The 24,131-nt window shown below is 47.7% G+C and overlaps 1 protein-coding gene across 2 annotated transcripts in view; it reads left to right on the forward strand.

Moving 5' to 3' along the window:
- Positions 1-280: 280 nt before the first annotated feature.
- Positions 281-24,131, forward strand: part of GRIA1 (glutamate ionotropic receptor AMPA type subunit 1) — a 120,977-nt gene continuing 97,126 nt past the window's right edge. For both annotated transcript variants that reach the window (XM_058815439.1, XM_058815441.1), the window contains exons 1-2: positions 281-484; positions 2,584-2,721. In XM_058815439.1, the coding sequence (XP_058671422.1) occupies positions 403-484; positions 2,584-2,721 (220 nt within the window). In that variant the 5' untranslated portion in view covers positions 281-402. The remainder of the gene's footprint in view (positions 485-2,583; positions 2,722-24,131) is intronic.

The following is a 24,131-nucleotide window of genomic DNA, read 5'->3' on the forward strand; positions in this document are numbered from 1 at the left end:
CCAAGCTGGGATTCAGGGGCAGGTGGGGATTGCCCTTAGAGAGCCGAGGCAGGATCCCCAGGGGCAGAGCGGGCTCGGGGATGGATGCGGTTCCAGCTGTGCAGCCGCAGCTGGCAGCAGGGGCAGGGGCTGGGTGGAAGCGCCCGGCGTGTGCGTGTGCGTGTGCGCTGTGTGTGGCGGGGGAGGGATGTGGATGAGGAGCGGGCTCTCTTTCTTCCTCTCGGGGCTCAGTTAATCCTGCTGCCAGGCGCTGCTCAGCGGCAGTCTCGGCGCTGGAGCCGGAGCGGGGGGGACGCGCATCCCGGAGGGGAGGCGAGAGAGGCGGCTAAAGAGAGCAGAGCGGGGGAAAAATCAAATCTATGCTTGGAGCTGGGCTTCTTTTTCGCCAATGCAAAAGGGAATATGCAGCACATTTTTGCCTTCTTCTGCACCAGTTTCCTAGGGGCGGTGTTAGGGGCCAATTTCCCCAACAATATCCAGATAGGTGAGTGCGGGGCTGGGGGTGATGCTCCCTGGCGAGTGGGTAGGGGTGGAGAGGGGGTGCTGGGGGTAAAAACTGACCCGGTGATGTGCTTGCAAAGGCACAATGTGTGTGTATGTGTGTGAGAGGGAGCCAGGGGCTGAACTGCGAGGGCTGGATGTGTGCGTTGGTACCAGCTTTGCCGGAGCAGAGATGGATCAATTTGGATTTGGGGGAGGGGTAGGTTGGGAATAAATGCCTGCACATACACACACACCAACACAGAGGGAGAAAAGTGCCTCCGAAATGGAGGAAGTATGAAAAAAATATCTGTTTCTTGCCCTGGGAAATGCCTGGGCTGCCATTGTGTGTTGCTGCATTTGCAAAATCGGCGGTTGCATGATACATTTTGGTGAGGATGCTCTCATCTGTAGGTAACTGGGACGGGAGGTAACAAACAGACGCTCTCTTGTTGTTATTGCTAAAGAATAAGGGCAAAGCTATTGTAAGAAGGTCTTGCATTGAAGTCTCTTTCCATTTCATGCCACTTGCTTCCCCTGCACACCAGCAGTGCCTGTTTGATTCCTTCCTCCCTTCCTGTAACTTCTCCGTGCTCCTCTCCCTCCTTGCCCGCGTTTATTATTACTCTCCCATTGATCTTTATTGGTGATCGTTTGTAGCCTAGCCCCAAATTCCCTTCCCTTGCATGCTGGTTTTCTTTCCCGCCTCCCTTCTCTCTACAATGCCAATCAATCGCTAATCCACCAAGTTCAGGCAACTCCTGCCTGAGTCCAGCTGCACAATCAGTGCTTTTATTGCTGTTGGTGCTGCATCCTTGTCTCCCTCCCTTCCTGTCTCCCCTTTACCCCAAATTTGTGCAAGATCCCGGATTTTTTGCCTTTCAACGAACGCAACTTGGCTACGAGCATCTGATTCCTCCGATATCCGTGATTAGGCTGCGGGGTGGGAGGAACGGGGGAGGTGGGGGGATATTGGTGCACAAATAGCCCTTTTCACACGAGGAGATGCCCCCTCTACTAAAGATGTGCAAAGTGACGTTGATGGCAGGTCCTTGCCTATTTCTTTCTTCCTCGAGTCGTCTTGGGCATTGATACTTTCTGCAGCCTTATTTTAATTCTCCCTTGTTGCTAAGTGCTTTGTTTCCCTCCTCCTGAAATGCCAATAGCAGCGCTTTCTTTAAATGCATATAGATTACAAGACAGGCTGAATTTAATAGCATCTCTCCGGAGGCTGTGGAGGGATCTGCTGCAAGCCAAGGTTCCTGCTGGGGGAGCAGCAGGAAACTTTTCCTAGGGCTGGGTTATCGCTGCACTTTGTTCCAGATCCATGGGGAAGGAGAGGCTCTGAGCTTAGGTCCAGCCCGGTCCCAGTTCCTGCCCTGTTTGTATCATTCTGTGGTCCTGGGTTTATCTGTAATTCTGTGTAGATTGATTCCTCTGAGGGTCAAGCTTTAAGTTTGCTGCCCAGTTTGAGTTTGGCCGCTGTCACCTGTTAAATTTGGGATTTTCTGTGCAGCAAACCTCCAGCAGCAGCAGCAGTTTGGTCACAGTTTCGTGTCCCTGTGGCTGTCACAGCACTGTCCCCTGCTGGGCCAGGCTCAGCCAGGCTGCCCCGTACCCCCGAGTCCCACAGTGTGGGGGGACCCTGCAACCCTCCTGTAGCAAAGCTCTCCTCTCAATCAGCAGGGCTTGAACTGAGCCTCATTCCAAGCCAGGGGAGGAAGGAAGGATCTCGTTCTTCCTGTACTGAGGTGATATGGAGAGAATTCCCATTCCTCCTGCTTGAAGTTAGGGGGTGAAGAGGTTGAGCTTCACCCCATGGATTATCCCTATCCTGAGCTGCCTGGCCTGGGGATGCAGCAGGGCTCCTGTGTGTGATCCAGGGTTACATAACAGAAATGTTGGGAGGGTTTTGTGCTCCCAACCTGTCCGCAGTGGGCACGGAACCCTTGGCTCTTGGCTTCTGGAGGATTTCTGAGTTTGGAGGCACTCCCCGGGCTGCAGGGCTGTAGGCTCTGCTCTCAGGAATATTTCGGACCGACAATGTTTTTAATGTGAATGTTCTTAAGAGCTTTCTTCTCATGGTTCTGTTTTTCTCCCCAGGGGGGTTGTTTCCTAATCAACAGTCCCAGGAACATGCGGCTTTCAGGTTTGCGTTGTCTCAGCTCACAGAACCCCCTAAGCTCCTTCCCCAGATCGACATTGTGAACATCAGTGACAGCTTTGAAATGACATACACCTGTGAGTACCAGCATTCACTCTGCTCTGCCTCTCTTTGGCTTCTTTATTCCTGGCTTGGGTTTGTTGGCTGTCTGAAACATGGGACATCATGCACCTAATGCGTAGCTCACATTTAGGGTCCCAGCAACAAAACCCCAAACATACAAAGGGGTTTTGGGTCGTTTTGGTTTGTGCTAAGGAATAGGGGTGAGGTATTGCTGCAGTTATCCAGCATGTCTTGTGTTTCCCCTTCCATTGCACCCAAAGTGATATAAACCCCCCAAGATTTCATTTCCTCTTGTTTCTCTAACCTCTGCCCAAATCATTACATTGAGATTTCATCCCGATATTTCCCATAGCTGTGATGCACAACAAAGACACCCCTTTCCACCCACAGAGTGCACAGAAGTCTCTGTTTAGTGTGAACAGCTTCTTCCTCAGCCCCAGTTTAACCATCTGTCCTTGTAATTTAAGAAAGACCTAGCAGAAGCCAGCAGCTTGGTGCAAGTGGAGTCTAAATCCACAATAAGGGCATGCCTAATAATGACAGAGAGGTAAGAGAGTTCTAGTTTCAAGAAATTTATTCATTGGCTCTAAAAACAGATATTAAAGAATGAGTTTGCACCACGGAATTGATCTCAGGGTGGATCTGCACCCTGCTAAGGCACAGCACGTTGCCTGTACTGTTCTCATTAGAAGATATTATTGGGAAAAACACCCTGGCTTGCTAGATAAAGCCAAGGTTAGCAGCAACAAACAAGACCAGGAGGAGGAAACCAAATGAGAACTAAGCCCATAACAGAGCCCTGTGGTTGCTGTGGCAGCCTTTGCTTTCCTTGGAGCACAGTGCTGTGGGCGAGGGGCTCGCGCCAGCAGCGTGTGATGCACAGAGAATTCTGTGGTTTGACCTGGTGTCAGACACTGCTGCTGACACTCTCTGAACCCGTGTGTGTGTTTTGGGCTCTCAGGATAGGCTGGAGGAAGCCTTCCCTTCATTGAGCCTGTTGGATTGTTGTTGGCTGGCGTCTGTAGTGTCCTCTTGAGTCACTGAAACATCCCCCCTGCAGTTTAGTTGTGTGGGATAGAGGTGAACACAAACTGTTCTCTCTGCTCAGAAATGCACAGAAGGGATCTCCTGGAAGAAAGAGCCAGCAGGAGAATTAATGAGGCTTTTTGAAGAAATAAAAAAAAAAAAGTTGTGATATTTTCTGTTGGAGGGTTTGCAAATACAAGATCTCAGGAATTTCCTGCCCAGTATGGTATAGGAGATAGAAGTAACAATTTGGCCACACTTTCTTTGCAGTATCTAACAGCATATCTAAAGATTTTCTATTTTCTTTAATATCCCTCTATTTGCCAACTACAAGGTTTCCATCAAGGAAGAGCAACTATTTCAGCTCTATCCAATGGAACTTTCTTGGCAGGAAAGCCAGACAAATAGAAGGAAAAAAGCCAGACCTTGTATCTATCAAGGGAAAACGTCACCCACCTGGGGTAGAGTTGCTGACTGTGGCTGAGGATGAGCTATTTCAGAGCTGATAGCAGGAAGAAAGCAGAAACAGCAAGAATACCACTCAGATAAATTCTCCATCTGCACATGGCTTTCCCTCCCTCTCCATGCCTGCCACTAATGGTTTTGTTTACAGCTTTGATGGCAAGACCATGACACCAGCTATGCTTCAGGAACCTGTCATTAGTGCTGCGGGGGCAGGGGTGGTCTCACAAAAGCTGAATGGAAGCAAGGCAGCCTCCCAAAGGATGTTATATTTGAGCTCTATGTAGGGCACATTGTCCTAGATCAGACCAGCAGAGCACTTTGCACAGCCCAACTTCACTTGTCCTCGTTTCGCTTTCCTTATAATTAAAAACTTCCTAAGTTCCTCCAGACTATGGAAGGCAGCATTTGTTTTGTAGGCACAAAAGAAGGTGTCATTCCATGTACCCTAGGGGTGAAAAAAAACCCCAACCTGAAGAAAACAGGCCATTAGGAGACCTGATTTTAGTACTCTAGAGCTGAAGCGAAACTTTTGTCAGGAATTAGCTCATTCTTCATCTTCCAGCTAATTCCTTGCCTGGCTGCCAAGACTAGATATCAGCAGAAAGATCTGTTTATTTAGAGAGAATAAAAACCCTGCCCACACAGTGGTCTTTATCTTCTGAGGAAAGACTGGCCGTGCTACCAGTTAAAAGTACCAGGTTTTGTTCCCATGGAGATGGAGAACACAGCATTTCCTTGCCATTGGCATTGCCTGCTTCTGTGACAGTTTAGTCAAGGCTGTTTGGACCCCATGAACCTGATGCCTCACCTGTGAGGGTATCTGAGCAAGATCCCAGCTCCACTGCAAATCCTGCTCCGTGCTGGGATCCAGCTAAATGTACTCCTTATGGCAAGTGTCTGAAGCAGCATCATCCAAAGCACAGAGCAGATATTCAGAATCAGCGCTGAGAGCAGGAGCAAACTCCTTGTGGGGTGGGGATGAGGTGCAGCACAGTGACAGCAGCCTGGCTGAGGAAATGGTGTGCAGAATGTGCATGGGCATCGGCTGTGGCACTGCTCAGGAGCTGCTGGGGATGAGCAAGGATGAGCAAGCTGTGGTGTGACAGTGACAGTGACAGTGACAGTGGGTGCAGTGACACCGGGAGCTCCAGCCCAGGTGACAGCGCCGCTAATGACACGCCGAATTGGTGACAATGACAATGACACCCATCCGAGAGGGGAATCTGGAGAACACCCAGAGGCTGCTGTGGTCGCTGGGCTGTCACTGTGACAGCCCCTCAGTAACTTTCACATTTCTGGTGTTTTAGATGTGGACTTTTTATCGTTACACAGCTCAGTGCAGGTCCTGTGGTCCCTGTGTGCAACACGTCAGGAGATGATGGTTTTAGGCAAACCATAATCATTAAGAAAGCAAGAAGAGGTTGTGGAGATGTGTGGTGACTTCCTGTTTCATGTGTGGGGTTGATGCTAATGTTGTTGCATCACTGAGGCACGGGCACATTTCAGTAACTGAAATATCTTCCTGAATTCATTCCATCCCACAGAATAGCTGGTAATGAACACGCTCTGTGGTTGCAGCTGGGTGCCTGATGGGGCTCACCCGTATGAAAGTACACACCTGCCACTCTCATGGTTCTTAACTAAAGGTTAGGAGGCTTTACAATTTTGTGCTGTTTCTTCAAAGGCCAAGGAAATTGTTTAAGGGAGGAGGGTGAATGGAGAGTCCTTCCTTCAGCAGAATTACACAGCAGTTCCAGGTGACTGTAAAGGGTGAAATGATGATGAGGTGTAGCTGAAATGTTTGCCTAGTGACGTAGCAGAGCAAAAACCCTTCGTCAGCTTTAAAGACATGTTCAGAGGTTCTGTCTCCATCCATGTTTGGAAAAGCACTTTATTCCCTCCACACAGCGTCTAGCAAACCCTACCATGCTGTTTTTTGCCATGTCTGACTGCTCTCAGGGCAGACTCAGCACAGGAGAGTTGGTGCTGCAGGTCAGAATGGAGAGGGGTGGGAAGGGGGATGCTCTGTGCCAGATGAGAGGACACAGGAGCTTTGCAGCTCAAGAGAGATCTGCAAATTCCTGTCTCTGGAAGGCCCACAGTGGATGGGAGCACTGTGTGCTGTTGACAGCAGAGGAATGAGAGATTTCTTTCTTGAGTCAACCTGCGCTGGCAATAGTTTCCTGCTATTCTTCATCTCTGCCTCCAGCTGTGCACAGTGCAATGCGCATCCCGTCCTGAGCACAGCCCGGCTCCTCAGGGACTATGAGTTGTTTCAGCCACAGCTCCATGGCTTTATTTAATTTGTGGTGCAGAGATTCCTGCTTGCAGCCTTTGGCTGAGGTCCCCAGGTGATGCTGGCAGCACCAGGCAGGCGTGGAGCTGCTCTGGCTGTCCTGAGAAGAGGATGGCTCAGCATCAGCCTGCCCTGGGTCAGCAGCTGCCACACCAGGTGAGTCACCAGCCTGGTAAAACTGCCCCTGCAAAGCTCAGGCTGCTTTGCAGGGATGACCAGTGACTAAAATAACCCCTGTTCGTCACTGAGCCCTGCAGCTCTGCTGAGGCAGCCACCAGATTTTGTGTGTTTGGGTGCTGGGCTGCTGGCAAGGGACACTCAGGAGCTGCACACCTGAAACACAGGGGCCTGCACAGGATAGCAACAGGATTTTGCAGCTGCAGGAAAACTTGTAAAGAGGCTGAAAAGCAATGAATTATTAATCCCTCTCTGTGTATGCACAGATGCAGTTACTGTGGGGTCCTCATTCTGAGTGTATGCTGTGGGTGCTGCTAGAATATCAACAGTTGAATCTGTTCTGCAAATTAGAAAATGAACATGTAGTTTGGATTCTGTTCATATTTTATTAAGGCCTCCAAGCACCAATTAGAGAGGGATTTGTAGTGATCACTCACTCTGTGCTTATGTTCTTATCAATAGCAGCGAGCTTACATCCAGATCAGCTATGAAATGAAGTCTTTCTTTTTCTTCTTTTCCTTGGATACTTACATATATAGATAGAGTATTTATAGATATTGCTTTTTATCTCCTAAATTACCTCTCAGAGATAGGAAGGAATAGGCAAGCATTTGAATGTTCTCAAATGAGGAACTAAATTTGGTTTAATTAAACAATTATTGGGTGTTGAATTTAAAGGAAGCTTCTTTGTTGACAAACATATGATGGTCACCATTTCTTGTAAAGGTGTTGCTGTAATTATTCCGGCAGTAATCAGTTAGAATGCAATTTTTATAATTAAGTTTCCACAGTCTAAATAAACCCAGCCCTGTAATAGTTGTGGTGTTTGTTGCTAAACTTGTTTCTATTTTCACAGTGTCAGAAATCTCATGTAGGTGCTCTGGGAGTTTTTTTTTCCCTGCAGAGCTCAGGATATTTGCTATGACTATTTAATGTGAGTTCAGCCAACAGAAACACGGATTTAATGATCAGATGCAGTCTGATTAATACAACACAGGTACTACAAGGAGATACATCTCCTTGGATTATGTAACAGGAAAAGATGCGATGCAGACAGATGAATCACAGAGCATCAATTCACGTTAGATCAACCTCAGGTTAAGGTTGCTCAGTTTTGGGCAGGGATGGGCTGTAGCTTTCTAGCAAGTGTGTGTTTGTTCAGTGAGATGCCAGCAGCTTGGAATGTGCCAAACAGGGGGGAGCAGGTCCTGGAGGTGACACCAGCACCCAGTGTCCCAGCAGGACCCCCAGGGTGGGCACTGACGTCCCACACACCACCAAAAAGGCAGGAGCTTGTCCCAAATGACTTCCCCAAGAAGGAAAAGCATTTAGAACATGATTGCTGAGCCATTCCCCCAGCTGTGGGTGCTAGGACAGGGCAGGTTGTCTGTCTGTCTCCAGGGATCTGGGCACAGAGGGGTTGGGGTAAATGTGGACCAATTCCATCAGCAGGGAACTGATGGGGCTCCCCTTGTCTCTTGGCAGCCCTGTGAGAGGCTGGCACCACACATCAGGAGAAGTGTCCCCCAGTCTGTGTCCATCTCTTCAAAGGCCATGGGGACATTTCTTCTTTGCATGACTATTTTTTGTGTATTTAATTTTTTTTATCCCGGGTGGTGGGAGAGTTGCCTGGGGAGAAAAGCAGATATGACGCCATAAGGAAAAATCAGAGGGAGGAATAAGGGGAATTTCACACCTGCAAATCTATCTGCTCATCTGGAAAGGATCCCAGCACTGGTGACAAGCAGAAAAGAGAGTGAAGAAGTAAAATTTGGGCTCTGCAGTAGGCAGAGGAGGGATTTGAGAAACAGTGAGCAGCACAGGCCAGACCTGTCCATTGTGTGACAGTCACAGCTTCCACTCACAGCTTATCTTTTCTTCTCTAAAAATAAAGCCTTTTCATGTGATAGGGATTCTACTAGGCCAGAAGCAGACAGGCTTTATTTTTTGGCATTATTAGCAAGGTGAGAGTGGAAATCTTCATGTGACTGCAAGGATTGCAGCATGGGGAAGTGTGCTGTTCATTTCCAAAACTGGTGGGAATTTTAGATATATACATTTACATTTCCTTTAATAGGGTTAAAGCCCCAAAGGCAACAGCTCTCTGCCACCAGAAATGGAAAAGGTCCCAGTTAGCTTCAGTAACACATGGAGCTCAGAGCAAACACAAAATCAACATGCTACTTAAAGAAGCAATAAATCAGGGAGACTTTAATATTCTGAAGATCCAAATTCTCAGGGGTGCGGTATTAACATGAGTCTGAAGACAAAGATGCATTTATTTCAACTGCATTCCTTTAAAGAGAGGTTTTATTTCTCTTATTTTAGTTGTGTAGAACTGAAACAGAGCACTATTTTTCCCAGTGAAGAGTTCAATATGAAATCCTTTGCTAACATCTGAGGAAGTCAGGAGTTAGGCAAGGTGCAGAAAGGGATCCAAACCAAACCATTTGCAACCCACCATCACTCCAGCAGAAAATATTTCAAAATGGTAGTGGACTACTGGGGCAATAACAGTGTGGCATCCAGCAGAAACTGCTCCCTGCTCACCTGCTGAAGTGTTTGCTCATTAGCTTCAACAGTAACGAGCCTCCAGCTGATTTTCTCACACTGTCCTTTTAGCAGCCACCCACTTGTCCCCTCTGGGGCACTCTTAAAAGAAACACCCCCAGAAAAAAACAACACAAAAAGACGAAGGCCTCCTGAAATGTTGATTCTTTTTCTCATGTAGATCAGTTATTTTCCCTGTTGCCTGCAAACCAAACGCTGCCAATCCTCACCCAGGGTTGCAATTCAGATTGTGCTTATGCTTCGCCAGACTGAGTGACCCCTTGAGGAAGCAGCAGTGAGAGGCAGTGAAGAAGTGAATGACAGCTAAAAATTGCCATATCTTGGCTTCTTTAAGAGGGTCTTTTCATTCCTTGATTTTATTTGTTTTTGACAGAGTGGAGGAGTGCAAAAGAAAACAACTGATGTCTAAGATTGAGTTGTACTGATGGCAGGATTCTCATGTGGATGTGGCATATGTGTCTGCATTTCTCTATATGCTATAGGAGTCTTGGCTTTGATTTAGTTAGTGAGATCCTGCCACTATGCTACTGGAGATGAAGTGGGAGGGACATGAAAGGTTGAGGGCTGGAGGGTCAGAGGAGAGATACAGAAACCTCTGTAAGTAATCTGGATGCAGAATGTGGAGGAATCTCACATGAAATCAAGGGCTATTCCTCACCTCCCTGCCCTCCCAAACACTTTGCTTTGATCTTTGCTAGCAGTGGGCTTAAACAAGTAAAAGACATCAGTGATTACACAGATTCAGAGGTGGTTTTTCTCCTGCTGGGCTGCCAACATCCCCTGAGTGCCCCGAGCCTTGTTGGCTTTCCTTCCATGCAGCACCCACATTCCATTCAGTGCCATCCCATAGAGGGGGGACAGCACTGCTATTCTAGCAGGTAAACAGCAGAAAAAATTACCAGCAGGTCTGGGAGCCTGTGTGGAGGCTCCCAGGAGCTTGTGAGGAAAGCCAAGTCCAACAGAGAGCACCCAGGGACAGAGGGTGAAGAAACCCTGGAGTAGGAAACATGACGTGGGAAAGGGGTGAGGCAGCAGCTCTGCATGGGCTGTGGATGGGCAATAGGTGGAGATCTCCCTTGTCTCTCTTTTCAGCCCTTAGCTAAGCAAGGGCAGGTTTTTCTTTCTGAGGGCTGTTCCTCCTTCTGCTCACATCTGAACTGGAGCTAATGGTGTCTCCTGTTTGCTCAGCACCACAGCTCAGGTTCCTCCTGTCCTCCCCCTTCCTGCAGGTGATGTATGGTAGTCGTGTGTTGGGAGTGTTTGGCCAGGGAAAAGGGAGACAGATGCTGGGATGCAGACCCCAGTGGGGTGAAGGTGAGCTGGAAAGGAGGCTCTTGTCACAGCATGCATGGCAGGGGAGGCCTGGGGTGACCCCAGGCCAGCAGGGAAACGGGGGCAGGTCTGAGCCACCAGCACTGTGCCTGCAGGGGCTGAGCAGCCAGCAGAGAAGGAGGCCTGGCCTGCAGGGAGTTCAGCAGAAATGTCTGTGTGCAGAAGGTGATTAATGTCTTTAATGAACTACCAAAGGAAGTAATAGCAAGCCAAACCACACAGGCTGCAGTGGGGGAAGGGGTGAGGAGAGGGGGCTGTTGCAGACAAGGAGGAGGCAGGGAGCAGTGCTGTGCCCAGCTCACTGTCCCAGAAAAACAGTCAGGCACAGCAGCTGTCCCCAGCCTGTCCCCAGCAAAGGCAGATCCGAGTGCATTTCACGGATTTAATCAGAATTAATTCAGTCTTCCAGCCTGTCTTCATTCTGGGGTCTCCTGCTCAGCTCATTATGGCTGTGCCAAAAGCCCAGCAGCTTCAGGGCGTGGGGATGGCAATCTGGGTGTCCCTGTGCTCCTGCCCTGTGGGGACAGCAAAGGCAGAGGCTGTGGGCAGAGTGGAGCCTCTCCTGCACTGTCAGGAACAGATCTCCTGAGGTCCCTGGAGTCTGGGACCTGGATTAGCCTTGGCTGGCAGGCGTTAAGAGTCATCATTTGTTTGGGAACCTGCAAGAAATGTGTGGATGAAGTCAGGCAGATTTCTAACATTGAGTCATCTATACCATAGCATCCTCCACCTTAGCAGCCTCGAGTGCCAGACTCACAGAGACCTCGGGGGGAGCAGATCCCAGCATCTCTCCTGAACCCACAGAGCCCTGAGCAGTCCCATCTGCAGGAGGTCACCCATCCCCAGCCACACACAGACTAGAAAATGAGCTCCTTGTGCTCCCAGACATGCCCATGTCTACGTGCTGATGCTTGGAGGGCAGAGAATTCACTGGGCAGCCCTCAGGTGGGACATGAGACAGCTCCTGCATTTCCATCCCTGCTTCCAGAGCAACCACACACTTCAGGGATGAGCCCTTCCCCAAACAGCCCACACCATTTCTTGTTCTGGAGAAACCAGCACCTACTTTGGGGTACAGGCTTGTTCTGTGGAAGAGGAAACTCTCACTCAAGCATCATCACAGTTTTATGGGGCTTAGCAGTCACATTGCATTGAAGTACCAGCACTCAGCATCTCAGGCAGCAGCTCTCAGTGGCCATTCCCAAATTTCTCTTCTTTTTTTGAGAACATTTAGCCCATCAAAGCAAATCCTCACCTGTGCCCACATGTCCCCTGGTTGAATTTTCCTTCCTGTGTGAGGTACCAGGTAAAGCAACAGAGCTGTGTTGATCCTGGCTGAGTTTAGCATGAGACTTTGGGAGGCAGGTGAGCTCCTATTCCTATAGGGAATCTTATCCCACAGCATCTGCAGCTGCATTATGCTCCTCTGCTAATTCCTCAATACTCTGCTGAAGGTGACATCTCAGCAGTATCAAACACTTTGCTGCTCTCCCTGTGAGCAGCCTGTAAAGGCTTTGATAAAAGCTGGCAGCACGTTGCAAACAGGCTCTTTGCAGTTGTGCCATTCTGATGTATTGCTGAGAAGTGAAGAAAACAGATGTTCATGGCACAGGAACTGCTCTGTTCAGGTTCTCCTTCTGCATTTTGGTACTGCACTGCAGTGGCCCCCCAAGGGCAGGGGCCTGGCATTGTCCTGTGAGGTGTGATTGTCCTTTTATCCTCTTGGCCTCTTCTGTTTCTCACATTTCCTGGGCTTGCTGCTGGCAGGAGTGTTTGCAGTGCTCTAACAGCCATGCCTTTGCTTTTGCAGGCTTTATGCAGCTCTCTTTCTCCCTTTTCCCATTGATACACTCCTGGCTGACAGTGCCTGTCCCCAGGACTGGGCTCTGGGGGAACCATGGGGTTGGTATCAGTGCCATGGGGTTGGTGTCATCAGGGGAGGAATGCCTGCAGATGCTGTGGCATTTCCAAAACAGCACCCAGGGATTTGACTGAGCAACCCCCACCAGCTCGAACTGGATGACCACCGTTAAGCCTTGTGCAGTACTGGAGCTAACAATCTTGTGGGAAAGGAAAAAAAATCCCATTGCTTTGCCCATTAAAAAACATTCTACAGTAATTTCGTATAGCAGCTGAGACAAATCAGACCCAGAGCTCTAGATCAAAACACACCTGAAAATCTTGGGAATTCTGAATCCCATCCCAATCTGTCACGAGTTCTAATTGCCATTTGGCAGCAATCTCAGAGGAGTTGCAGAGCAATGTGCATTCAGGTTTCCTGCTTCAAGCTTGCACAGGACAGAAGGTAAAAGTGTGAATCCAAACTAGCAAGTCGAGCAGAGCAACTTTAAAAACAAACAGGGGGGAGGGGGAGAAAGTCATCCCCAGGGCTGTGGAGTGAAATCTAGAGCAGTGTTGTGGAGGCTGGGGATGAAGGGAATTGGGGCCAAGACATTCAGGTACAGCAGCATCCCTAGGTGGGACCACAGGATCCTTTGGAGGTGTTTGTCTCATCCAAGGTGCATAAATCTCATCCAAGGTGTTCTTATCTCATCCAAGGTGTGTATATCTCATCCAAGGTGTTCTTATCTCATCCAAGGTGTGTTTATCTCATCCAAGGTGTGTTTCTCATCCAAGGTGTGTTGTCCCAGCTGTGCAGAGGGATGAGGTGTGTGGCTGTAGGACAGGGGGTGCCTGTGCCATAGGATGATTCATGTCCAGAGCACATGATGTGCAGCACACAGGGGTGAGGTTTTTCCCCTAGCTATCCTTGCCTGCAGGCAATACAGCAAATTCTGCACTTTCAACAACAGCAAATGTACATTAAAAAAAGGCTCCATCAAAGGGAACTTGCACTTGAGAGTCTCCCTTTAGCCACTGGAGAGCAGCAGGCAGACAGACAGGAGGCTCCTTTCCATCCCTCCCTGCCTGGTGTTCTGTGGTTTTGGCATTGCAGAAATGGGAAGCATCTGTGAGCCCTTTGGATCACAAATGGATCTGGGAGCCTGCTACTTGTGCTAACAACTCATTTATTATCAGGGAGCAGAGGGTTTCTTCTCAGCCAGTGCAATCTATCATTTCTTAAAGACACCGTGTGAGACTGAAAGAATTTGCTTTAAGAGTTGGCACCTGGAGCCCAGTAATGAGTCCCTTTTTGGGAAGAACTCTCCTTCCTCACTTCCTCACTAAGATTTCTTTTTCCCAGCTTCAGGAAGAAGGGAAAAGGATGTTCAGCAGCAGCAGAGCACTGTTTGCTCTGAGAAGTTGGAGCATTCCTGCTCTGAAAAATTCCTTGGGAGGTGCTTCTCTCCTACTTCTCCTTTGCTTTTCTCTCCATAAGAATAGAGTATTTTGCCCAAAATACTGATGCAGGGAAGGTGAAGAGGCTGCTCCAGCCCCCTACATGGAGCCCCTCTCTGCAGCTCCAGGCTGAGTCTGCCATGCACAATATCCACCCACAGGCAGCACCTGCTGCTGCCTGCCCTGGATTTCCTGCTGCTTCAGCACAGAGCTGCTTCCTCTGCCATGCCATCCCCTCTGCTCCCCCAGTCTGGTGCTGCACAGTGGCTGTGGGGCCACCCTGGAGCCCCAAACAAGTCCCTGCAGCCACAGACCTGCTCTGGAGGGTGCACTCAGCTCCTCCTCTCTGCCTTGGTTTGTCACAGTGCTCTGGGATACTTTGTGTGGCTGCTGATCCCCTTCCCCAGATCCTCATCTCTCCCAGAGTGAGATTTTGGTGTTATTTGGCATCAGTCCTGTACCTTGTTTTCTGTTTTGTCAGAGTTATGAGATAGTTGAGGAGCTCTAATGCCTTCTCCCTGTAATTTCTTTCCTCAAGAAGTGAGAAGAAAATAAAATATACAAGGGGATACACTAAGACATCAATTGTTAAAAAAAAAAAAAAAAAAAAAAATCCTGAAGAGGGTGTATTGAGTTTTAGGCAAGTGGTAGAATCAGGCACAGACGATAAATGAGAGCTGAAGGCTCGTGGCAAGTGCATCAGGGTAGCCTCTAAGGTGTTCTTTAAATGAACATTTGCTGCAGCTCAGTGCCACCGCAGGCAGCAGCTGAGGCCAGCAGGGAGATCTGCTCTGATCCCTCTCCCCGTGGGGCTCTGCAGCTCCTGCAGGCTCCAGCACAGAAAGGGACAAAGGGAGCAGGGCCTGATGCTTTGGACAGTGTCAGCTTTTCCTGCAAAGAGTGAAAGGCTAATCACTCCTCAGACATGTCCTGGAGTTGAGGGAGACTTTGACTTCAGCCTCCAGTGACCTACCCGTGCCTTTGAGCCCTCAGCTGTGCCTCCTGTGTGTGAGGCTGCCTGTGAGGGGTGGCTGCAGGGAGAAGTTCTGTTTTAAGGGGATTTGGGATACTGTCCCATCCTGTTGTCCAGTTTTTGTGTTGTTTGTTTTTGGGGTTTTTTCCTCAGTGACACTGGACAGTGATATTATTGAGGCACACCAAAGGCAGCATGAGAATACCTGGATTCCTTCTGGTTCTGCTGGAAAAGTCTGGATGCTCAGAAGGCAGGATGTGCTTTCTGTGCCTGCCAGTACTGATAAATAAGTGAAGAAACCTGCCCATAGGAGAGGACACAGCTTTGAATTTCTGTTCAGACCCACGCTGGCCTCATTATCTTAGGCTCATATTTATAATTCCTCCTCTTCCTAATGAATCTGATCCCTCTTTGTGTAGGCCCCCAGATCCCTGGCAGGTGGGGATGGCTGTCTGGTGCACACCCAGAGCTCTCCCATGTCTGCTGGCACATGAGCAGCAGCCTGTGATGACTGGGAGGTGGTGGGGGAATCTACTCCTGTTCCCCTGGCAGTGCCAGGCAGCAGCAGATGGGTAAAGGTGCTCTGAGTGGGTGAGCAGAGACTGCCTCTGCATGCAGCATCCTTGGGAACGACCTCCCCAAGCAGACTCCTCATGGAGCAGCGAAGTGGAAGTGCCAAGGGGGCACAGTGAGTGGCCACTGTCCTTATTTGTCAGCACCTGCTCTCCCTTGGCTGTGGTGACAGCAGGGAAATGTCCTTTATGTTGAGTGTGGGCTCATTCATCTCCACTCCCCGAGGGATAAAAGCACCAGCACGAATCACCTGCTTGTGTCAGTCCTCATCTTCCTCCCCACAGGTGGCTCTGGGCTGCAGCTGGGCAGGGCAGGGCTGGCATGGACAGGGACAGGGATGAGGCACTTGGGGAGAGGAGGGTGTAAACCAGCTCTGCTTCTTCCCCTACTGCCCACAGGAAAGTGTTTAATTTCCCAATGGGAGGAAATCGAGAGAGGTGCATTTATCACTGACTCTGGCACAGGAGAGGATGGCTTCTCTTGAGTTCTCTTCTGTGCAGCACCAGCAGCACTGCAGTGGGTGAAGCTTTTCCATTCAGCCCAGGCAATGTATCTTTAATTTCCCTTCTTGATCTTTAGGCCAAAGATTATCGATAACTTTCTATTGAGTATTGAGTATCAATAACTTTCTATTGACTATTCTTTCTTCTAAAACTTCCTTTGGGGGAAAAAAGAGATTAAAGGCCATGGAGGTTAAAAAAGGTTAAAGGCCATGGATACTCTGCTTATCTAAGCCAAAACTCTTATCCCGCTAGGATTAGGACTTCATTAGATAAAACATTACGAGGCAAGTGCCATGGTTTGTTGCCTCCATGTGTTTTCCATGCTTCCTCTCCCCTCCATGTAGAGAAGGCAGTTGGGGGACACTTCTCTCCCACCCAAAATGCTTCACTGGCTGGGACTGGAAACTCATCAGGCCTTTAAGGAGTCTGAGTGGACCATGAGCCATCCTTAACCTAGAGAGAGTCAAGGAGATTTCTTCATGCCCACCCTAAAGAAATAAAAAAAATCTTCATTTTTTTTGGGCTCTCATCTTCCAAGGTAGGAATTTCCATAACCAAATGACTACATGCAGCCCAAATTTCAAACTCCACCCAAATTCAAATTTCCCAGCAGACCCAGTGTAGATACAATGGAGGCGTTTAAAATAAGGAGGAATGTATATTCTGTTTTGGTTTTTCATGCTGTGGTTTAGTAGCTGTGATTGTGGCGAGACCTGGGGTTTTCCAACCTGATCTTGGCAGAAAAAAGCAGAATATGTCTAACTACCACAAGAATTATAATTATTGCCAGGCATTTCTGCGGCTTTATCAAAGTAGGAAGTGAGTCCTGGGAGGGCTGTGCATAAATGCTTTCTCCCAGGCTGTCCCCAGGTTGGATGGACCCTGGCACAAGCAGGTGCTTCCCACAGGGACTCCCTTCTGAGCTGCAATCAATGACAAAAATTACTGTTGGGACAGCCAGAGGCACAGAAATCTATGTACCTGATGCAATGTCCTTATCATCCCTGTGTGGGAAAACAGCCACTTATTGCCTATAAAAATTTTTATTTTCTGAGGATATTAGAGGTTCCTGTGTAGGTGGGGGCATTAGCTTTATTTAAATGTTCAAAATATTTATTGAGGACATGCTTCCTCTATATTCTCTCTTGATAGGATGCCCCAAATCCAGTGACATTAATTAGCTACTTAAACTTTTTTCCCCCCCAGCTATGGCCAAATCTCTCTGGATTTAGCAGCACAGCAAAGATTTAACAGAAACTTTAAATGAGAAAAGCATATGAGAGGAGAAATTTAGGATAAGGTTCTGTGCCTGTTAACTGATGGCATTTATGAATTATAGCTGAGAGATGTCATATCAGTGGAAATGGAAAACAGCTTAGTGGATTATAAAAATACCCTCTATAAACCATTTTAATGCCTAATTTTTTTAAGTCTCTTATGGTAGGTGTCATAAAAATGAATTCTAGCAGAAAGGATAAAATTTTTCCCTGGGTAAACTGGCTAGCTGGTGATTAGAGGCTGTCAGGGAGAGCAAACTCCTGACAAGGCTGAGGTGGGGTTTGGCTGAGGACAGCAGTCTCCCATTTCTGGGGAGGTGAGTTTGCTTGTGGGTGAAGCAGATCCAAACCTGCAGGGTGAAAATCCCTGCAGCCAAATTCCCCCCATCCCAAGGAGGCTGGTTCTGATGTCCCACCATCCCAAAGAGGCGGGTTCTGGTGTCTCCCCATCCCAAGGAGGCAGTTTCTGATGCTCCCCTATCCCAAGGAGGCAGGTTCTGATGTCCCCCCATCCCAAGGAGGCAGTTTCTGATGGAGAGAAGGAGAGGAACACTGAGGAGTGAGTGCTGGGGGCTCACCTGTGGGTCTGGTTTGGAGTGCCCATCCCTGGAGTGCCCAAGGAAGGGCTGGAGGTGGCACTCAGTGCTTTGGGCTGGGGACAAGGAGGGGATGGAGTACAGCTTGGACTTGGTTATCTGGGAGGGCTTTTGGCAACCAAAATGATTCTGGGATTTTTTGCTTTTTTATTCCTGCAGCTCTGACTGTTCTGATTTAGCATTTCAAAATGCTCCATGAGCAGTGAAACCCACCACACTCAGTGTCTGATGGATTTGGGGCCAGGGAAATCCCTGGTGTGTCTCAGTTTTGGGGCAACTCATGGAGGGGCAGCAGCCAGGAGGGCACAGCCAGGATTGCTGGAAGCTGCAGATGTGGATATGAGATAGGAGGGTGCAAAAGTTGCCTGTGGGATGTCTTGGAAAGAGCCAGGAGGTGGTGCTGGACAGAAAGATCCATCCTGGTGTCTACCAGGCTGCAGTGACTTTGATTCCATCACTTTCTAGAGTATTGATTGTATTTAAAATTAAACCTACAAGAAATAGCTGCAGCTCTGCCCTGCCCTGTGGAAGGGGTGTTTTGGCTGCCCAGTGTTTTCTGGTCATTTCAGAGGGTTCCTCATTCCTCTGTGGCCCCTGGGTGCCTCCTGTGCCTCATTTTGAAAGCCGAGGCAAGGCTCAGTTCTGGGTTAGGGTATTTAGGGCTGCTCTGCTCTGCAGCACAAACCCAAGCTGCCTGTGCAGGAAAGGGGGGTGACCTACCTCTCCCTGTCCTTAGGTTCCTGGGATCCATTCAAAGGAGCTTATTCTCTCACTACCTTTGAAGGCTTTGTGTCAGTCTTCCCCACAGATCCTTGTACCTCAGGCCTCTTTTGTGGTTTTTATTCCAGAAAAGATCTGCATGTGGGATAGAGGTGGCATTGCCTTTCCCAATGTGAGCTCAAAGCAGAGCTGTGTTTGCCATGTGTCATTGGGACTGGCAGGGAGGCAGGGTTTAGTGTCTGGGCTCCAGCTGAGCACCAGTGCAGGAAAGGCAATTTTCCAAATTAAATTACACCAGCCAGGATGCTGAGCAGCTTACTTCTGGGTCCTGCTCTCTCTGCAAGGGACTTCATCATGACGTGAGCTGAAGGGATGAGTAACAGACTTCAAACTGAATGCTCACCAAAAAAATCTCCTGCAGAATAATCCAAGAGCAACCTACAACCAAGTTCTCCACGTTCCACTTGGGTTGGGAGTGTGTTTTCAGTCACTGAGAGATGAGCTGTCTTGCCTCTGGGCTTTTTCTGTTGAATGAATCAACCAAGGGCTGATTATAAAATGAATTGGAGGGGGGGAAAATGGGATTTCTCTGACCCCTTTCCTTCCTTTCCCATTACCTTTTTCTAGATGGCACAGGTATGAATATTCACCTGTCCACCTTGGACCAAAGATACCTAGAGAGGAAGAAATCTTGGGGACACTTGATTCACATATAAATTTTCACAGAGAAAAGCAATGTGGGAAATGCCTTCTGATTACAAAACTTTCATATTAAAAGTTGGGGCCATTATTCAGAGACTGTCCTGGAGTAGTGACTATTTACAGCTCTGTAGTCTCAGAGTATTTGGGGGATTGCTAGCTCTGTAGTCAGGTTATGATCTGGGAGATCATTTTAATTTTGACAGAATGTTCCCAGCCCAACTCTCTTGGAGGTTTGAGTAGACTGTGCCTCAAAAAAGACAGCAAATAACTACATTGTGTGTCTTATCAGCACTGTTAAACCAATTGGGTATTTATTAACAATCAGAACTGCTGGTTTAGTCAGGTGGCTTTGCTGTGCCTGTGTGAGAGCCTGGCTCAGAGTGGAGGAGAAGCAGAATTCAAAATGCTGTTTAGGATTTCAGGACACCTTTTGCCTTGTCACCGCCTGGTGACGGTGATAAACACCCCGTTCCCTTTGCTTCCAAACAAATACACACAGTCCCCACTATTGCACATTTCCTGCCCTCTGCCACATTTTTGTTAGAACCTGAGTGGGTTGCAAAATAAATCTTTGGATGTACCCATAGTTTCCTACCAAGCCAAATGGGAATCCCTTTAGTACTTTTTTTTTTTTTTTTTTGAGGAAGGGATCCAAAATGAAAACTTGCCGTTTTGGAGGACTGGAAAAAGAAAGCAAAACTATATTGTCTGGAATTTCTGTAGGATGTTTCTTTGTGGGTTTTTTGGTGTTTTTTTTTTTCCTGCTGGGTGCCTGCAGTTCCCAGCAGAGGCATGGCACATGTGTTTTACTACACATTCCTGCTGTGCATTAGCATGCAGGGATGTTGCAGGAGGTTCTCCAGTGTGGTGAACAGGCGTAGGCAGAAAATTGATTCCTCAGGAGATTTCAGCAAAATGGCATCTTGGGAGCTGATCTCCCATCAGATGCAAAATTTCTTTACATTGATGATTTGGATCGTCACACCTTTGTCATAATAACACACAAGGGTTATTGCTGCAGTTTTCCAAGATTGTCTTACCTGTTATAAATTCTGAAGCAAAACTAGGGGGCAATTAAATGGGGAAACTACAAGGGTGGTGGTAGAGAAACTAATTCCCTTTGCTTTTCAGACAGTTAATTTAACAGCTGTCTTAGAAAAGCTCTCCCACAGGACAGCTCCATCATGTGAAATTCCCAAGGGATATGACAAGTCAAATAAATAGTTCATCTGCTCATTATGTGGCAGGTGAATGATTGCATTTCCTTCTGGGAGTAGGAACCTTTTGGGTGGCAGAATCTCACCCAGATGAGGGAGGGCATTTCTCAGGTGTGAGTGCAAATGTCCATCTGTGTCTCCCAACCAAAGAAGAGCAGAACAAATCACTGGTGGCTACTTTTGCTAGACGTGTTTCAAAGGCATGATTGCACCCTTCTCTGTGGGGAGAGCTTGCTCTGGGTTCACGCCTGTGAGCAGGAGAGCTGAAAGGAAAGTTGCAGCAGCAAGGATGCTGAGAGGTACTGAGGTCCCAGCAGAGCTGCCCACAGCGGGAGGAAAAGCCCTGAGGTGTTGGTATAATGTCACTCAGTCCTGCCCTGTCCTTCAGCCCACCTCAGCCTGGGACAGACACAGGCCAGTGCATCATCTTTAGTTTGACCAAGGTATAATAGCCTTCATTGCTATTATTTTTTAAAGCTGCTGTACTTTGGCTCCTTTTGTACATTGCCTTTCTTTATTATTTTTTTTTCCTCCATGCACATTATTCTACCAGGGACTTTGACCATTTCTGCAGAAATCACTTTGGGCTCCCCTGCAGACACCACTGCTGGGGTGACTGTGGAGCACTCAGTGAGTCTGGGGTGCAGCAGGATCAATGGCACATTTCTGGATTTCAGTGGAAGGTGAATATCTGCTGCAGGGATGTCCAAGCTCTGCTAAAACACCCAAATCCTGACCAGCTCCATGTGCTGCCATTCCAGTCCTGAGCATTCTTCTGGAAATGCCAGTGCAGTTCAGTGGCACTTTGCAGCACTGACTCCAAAGGAATCACAAAATCAGGTAATAAAAAAGGATAACATTCTCCTTTTTGAGGTTTCCAATGTAGCAGGGCTCCAGTCTGCTTTATGGGGTTTTTTTGATAGGTCATGGACAGCCCTCTGCCTGTCCCCCACTCAGAAGAGTGTTCCCCGTAAGGGCTCCAGCAGAAATGATGTTTGCCGGAATCTACAGACAGTCTGAAAAAGAAAAAAAAGCTCTCAGAAGCATGATCCACATCCTATTCTTCCCTCTCCCCACACACTCATCACTGCATCTTCTCCCAGCGGAGCAGTGCTGAAGCCTAAGATACCACATTAAATGTCAGTCATTTAACTACCAGTTATTTTAGCAAATAAGAGTGGGACTGTCTCCCTGGGATTGACTGAAAATTGTTAAAGGAGGGAACAAAAGGCAAGGAAAGAGAAAAGGAGAGGAAAGGGAGAAAGGAACAGAAAGGACAAAGGGAAGCACCAGGCAGAAGGATTTGTGATGGCAGAATCTGAGAGAGAGGAGTTGGAGGAAGGCACCCCAGTGACATCAATGGGCTGGATCCCACCGAGAGCTTCAGGGGGCATTAATGAGCCCTTTGTGATGTACCTAAATTACCCAGGCTCATCCTCAGGACTGTGCCTCTGATCCTCCTGCTGGTGTCAGCAGCAGCTCTGCCACTGCACTCTGCCAGTCATTGATTCGGAAGGAAACTTCTCCAAGGTGGGGGATGCCCCTGTGTTTGGGAGATGGCAAAAGAGCTGCTGCTTAATTCTATGAGAAGGATGGGAATCCTCCTTTCTTTTGCCTCCCATCTTGCTCCACATTCCTTTCTCCTTGTATTCTGCTCTGGAGTCCAGTTAACCCTTGGTGGAGCTGATATCTAAATCTTGCCTGTAACAACTGGGAGATTTTCTCTTGGAGAATCACGTTAGCTCCCAGTGTTGGCAGTGCAAGTTTTCTCTACCAGTAGAAAACATCCAGGGTGTATTAATGAGCTGTCATCTGGTTGTTCCCATGAGTTGTGTTTGTTGCATTCCCTGAGGCTCTGCTGGTTCTGGCATGGAGGGCTGTGTGAGTTTAAATCTGGAGTCCGTCCATGCACGACTTTCAGATTCACATTGGAGAGCAGTAGAGGAAGGAAGGAAGAAGCAGTTCTCAAGTCAGAAGAGCGCTCAGTGTTGGTGTGGGCAGAGAAACCCACAGAGCAGAAAATCCCTCCCAGGAAGCTCTGTTCTCATCAGAAATTAATCAAAATAGTCCTTTCAAAGTGTGTCTATGGACTGTGGATATCCTCAGTTACATCAGGGAATAGTCAGAGCTTTTAATGGCATTACTCCAAGTGAGCAAGAGCAGATTTGGCCCCTTGCTTCAGGATCACAAACCACAGGTAATCCTCAGGAACAGTGTGCTATTTCTGAGGATAAACATGGAAACCCACAGGAAAAATCAAACACATAAAACCAACAAAACCAAATCAAATCCAACGTTCTTCAAATAATTGAAAAATAATAACTAGATTATTATCTTTAAGATATCTCTATTTAGTTGTACTTTAAAAGTATAACTAAATAGAGATATCTTAAAGTACACATCAAAATTTAACTAATAAAGCAATTGTCTGCATTTTGTGTGAATAGTCCAGTTACAATGATAAACTCTCTCCTCTTAACATCTCATCTGCTTGTGATTTTTAACAGGAAGAGGAAAGGCAGGAAAAGTGAATTTGTGTGTGGGGTTTGTGTAATATCCATCAGGAAAAACAATCCCTGACAAGCATAGCAGCCCCTTGAGAGCTTAATCATCATTGAAGCCAAGTACAAAAGGAGGAAATCAAACCTTTTGTGAAAGCTGGGGGCTTATTTAAAGAAATGAGCCAAAGCAGACTCATGCTTTGTCTGGTTTGAGGCTTTTCTGTGTAAATGGAGCAAACTACTGAATCAGACAAGTTATTTCACATCACAGTCCATGAGGGTTTGGACTTTCAGTATGCTGCTCTAATATCTTTTACAAACTACCTGTTTTCTCCCACAAATCATGAAAGCCCACTCACATGCTGCTGTAGAAGGTCAAAGTGAGGTTTAAGTTTGCTCTAAGTTCACACCTTCTTTTTAATACTGTGCTTGTATGGATTAAAAACTTGGTTGAATGCAGCTGGTGGTGAATTAACCCTTATCCCTTGAGGGCTGAGCATGCAGAGCATGTTTGTAGAGCAATAGCTGAAAATCCCAGGCTGTGTAACACAATAAAAGTCCTTATGTGCTGGTTTTACTTGTCATGAGCTATAGAGGAGGTGCCTCTTTTGAACATAACACAAGAACACAAAAGATGTTACAGTGAGCACAACCAAAGATCAAGCTACCCAGTGCACTGTCTGGTAATTGGGTATAGAAGCCGTTTAAGGGAGACTATAAAACATACTGCCTCCTGTTTGATGCTGTTTAATGTAAAGTTTCCTCTGCCAGAGTGTGCATCCAGAGTATTGTGTTTAACAGCCAGCAGCAGAGCAACCCCCTGAATACTGGTGGTCTCAAAATTCATTTATACTGAGACTTGTCTGGCACAGATTTCCAGGATTTAATGCTGCATCACTTGGGAAAATGCAACTCTGCTTTTAAACCTACTGCCTGTTCATTCCTGGGTGTTCCCCTAAATCTTGGCTTTTGAGAAATAAAGAGCATGTGTTATTATGAACCTTTTTCTCATCTCCAAGCCATTCCTGATTTTATGCATTTCTGCCACTCCCCTGGCATTCATCTCTTTATTAGTCCTGGTGTCCTCAGTGTGCCTCAAATCATCCGTGACCCTGAAAAGTTGTTTTAACCTTTTGATGCCTTTTTGCATTTCACAGCATGCATGGGACATGTGCAAGGGTTTTATCTGCTCTTT

This window comes from Ammospiza caudacuta, chromosome 16 (assembly GCF_027887145.1).
Source record: "Ammospiza caudacuta isolate bAmmCau1 chromosome 16, bAmmCau1.pri, whole genome shotgun sequence".
Lineage (NCBI taxonomy): Eukaryota > Metazoa > Chordata > Aves > Passeriformes > Passerellidae > Ammospiza > Ammospiza caudacuta.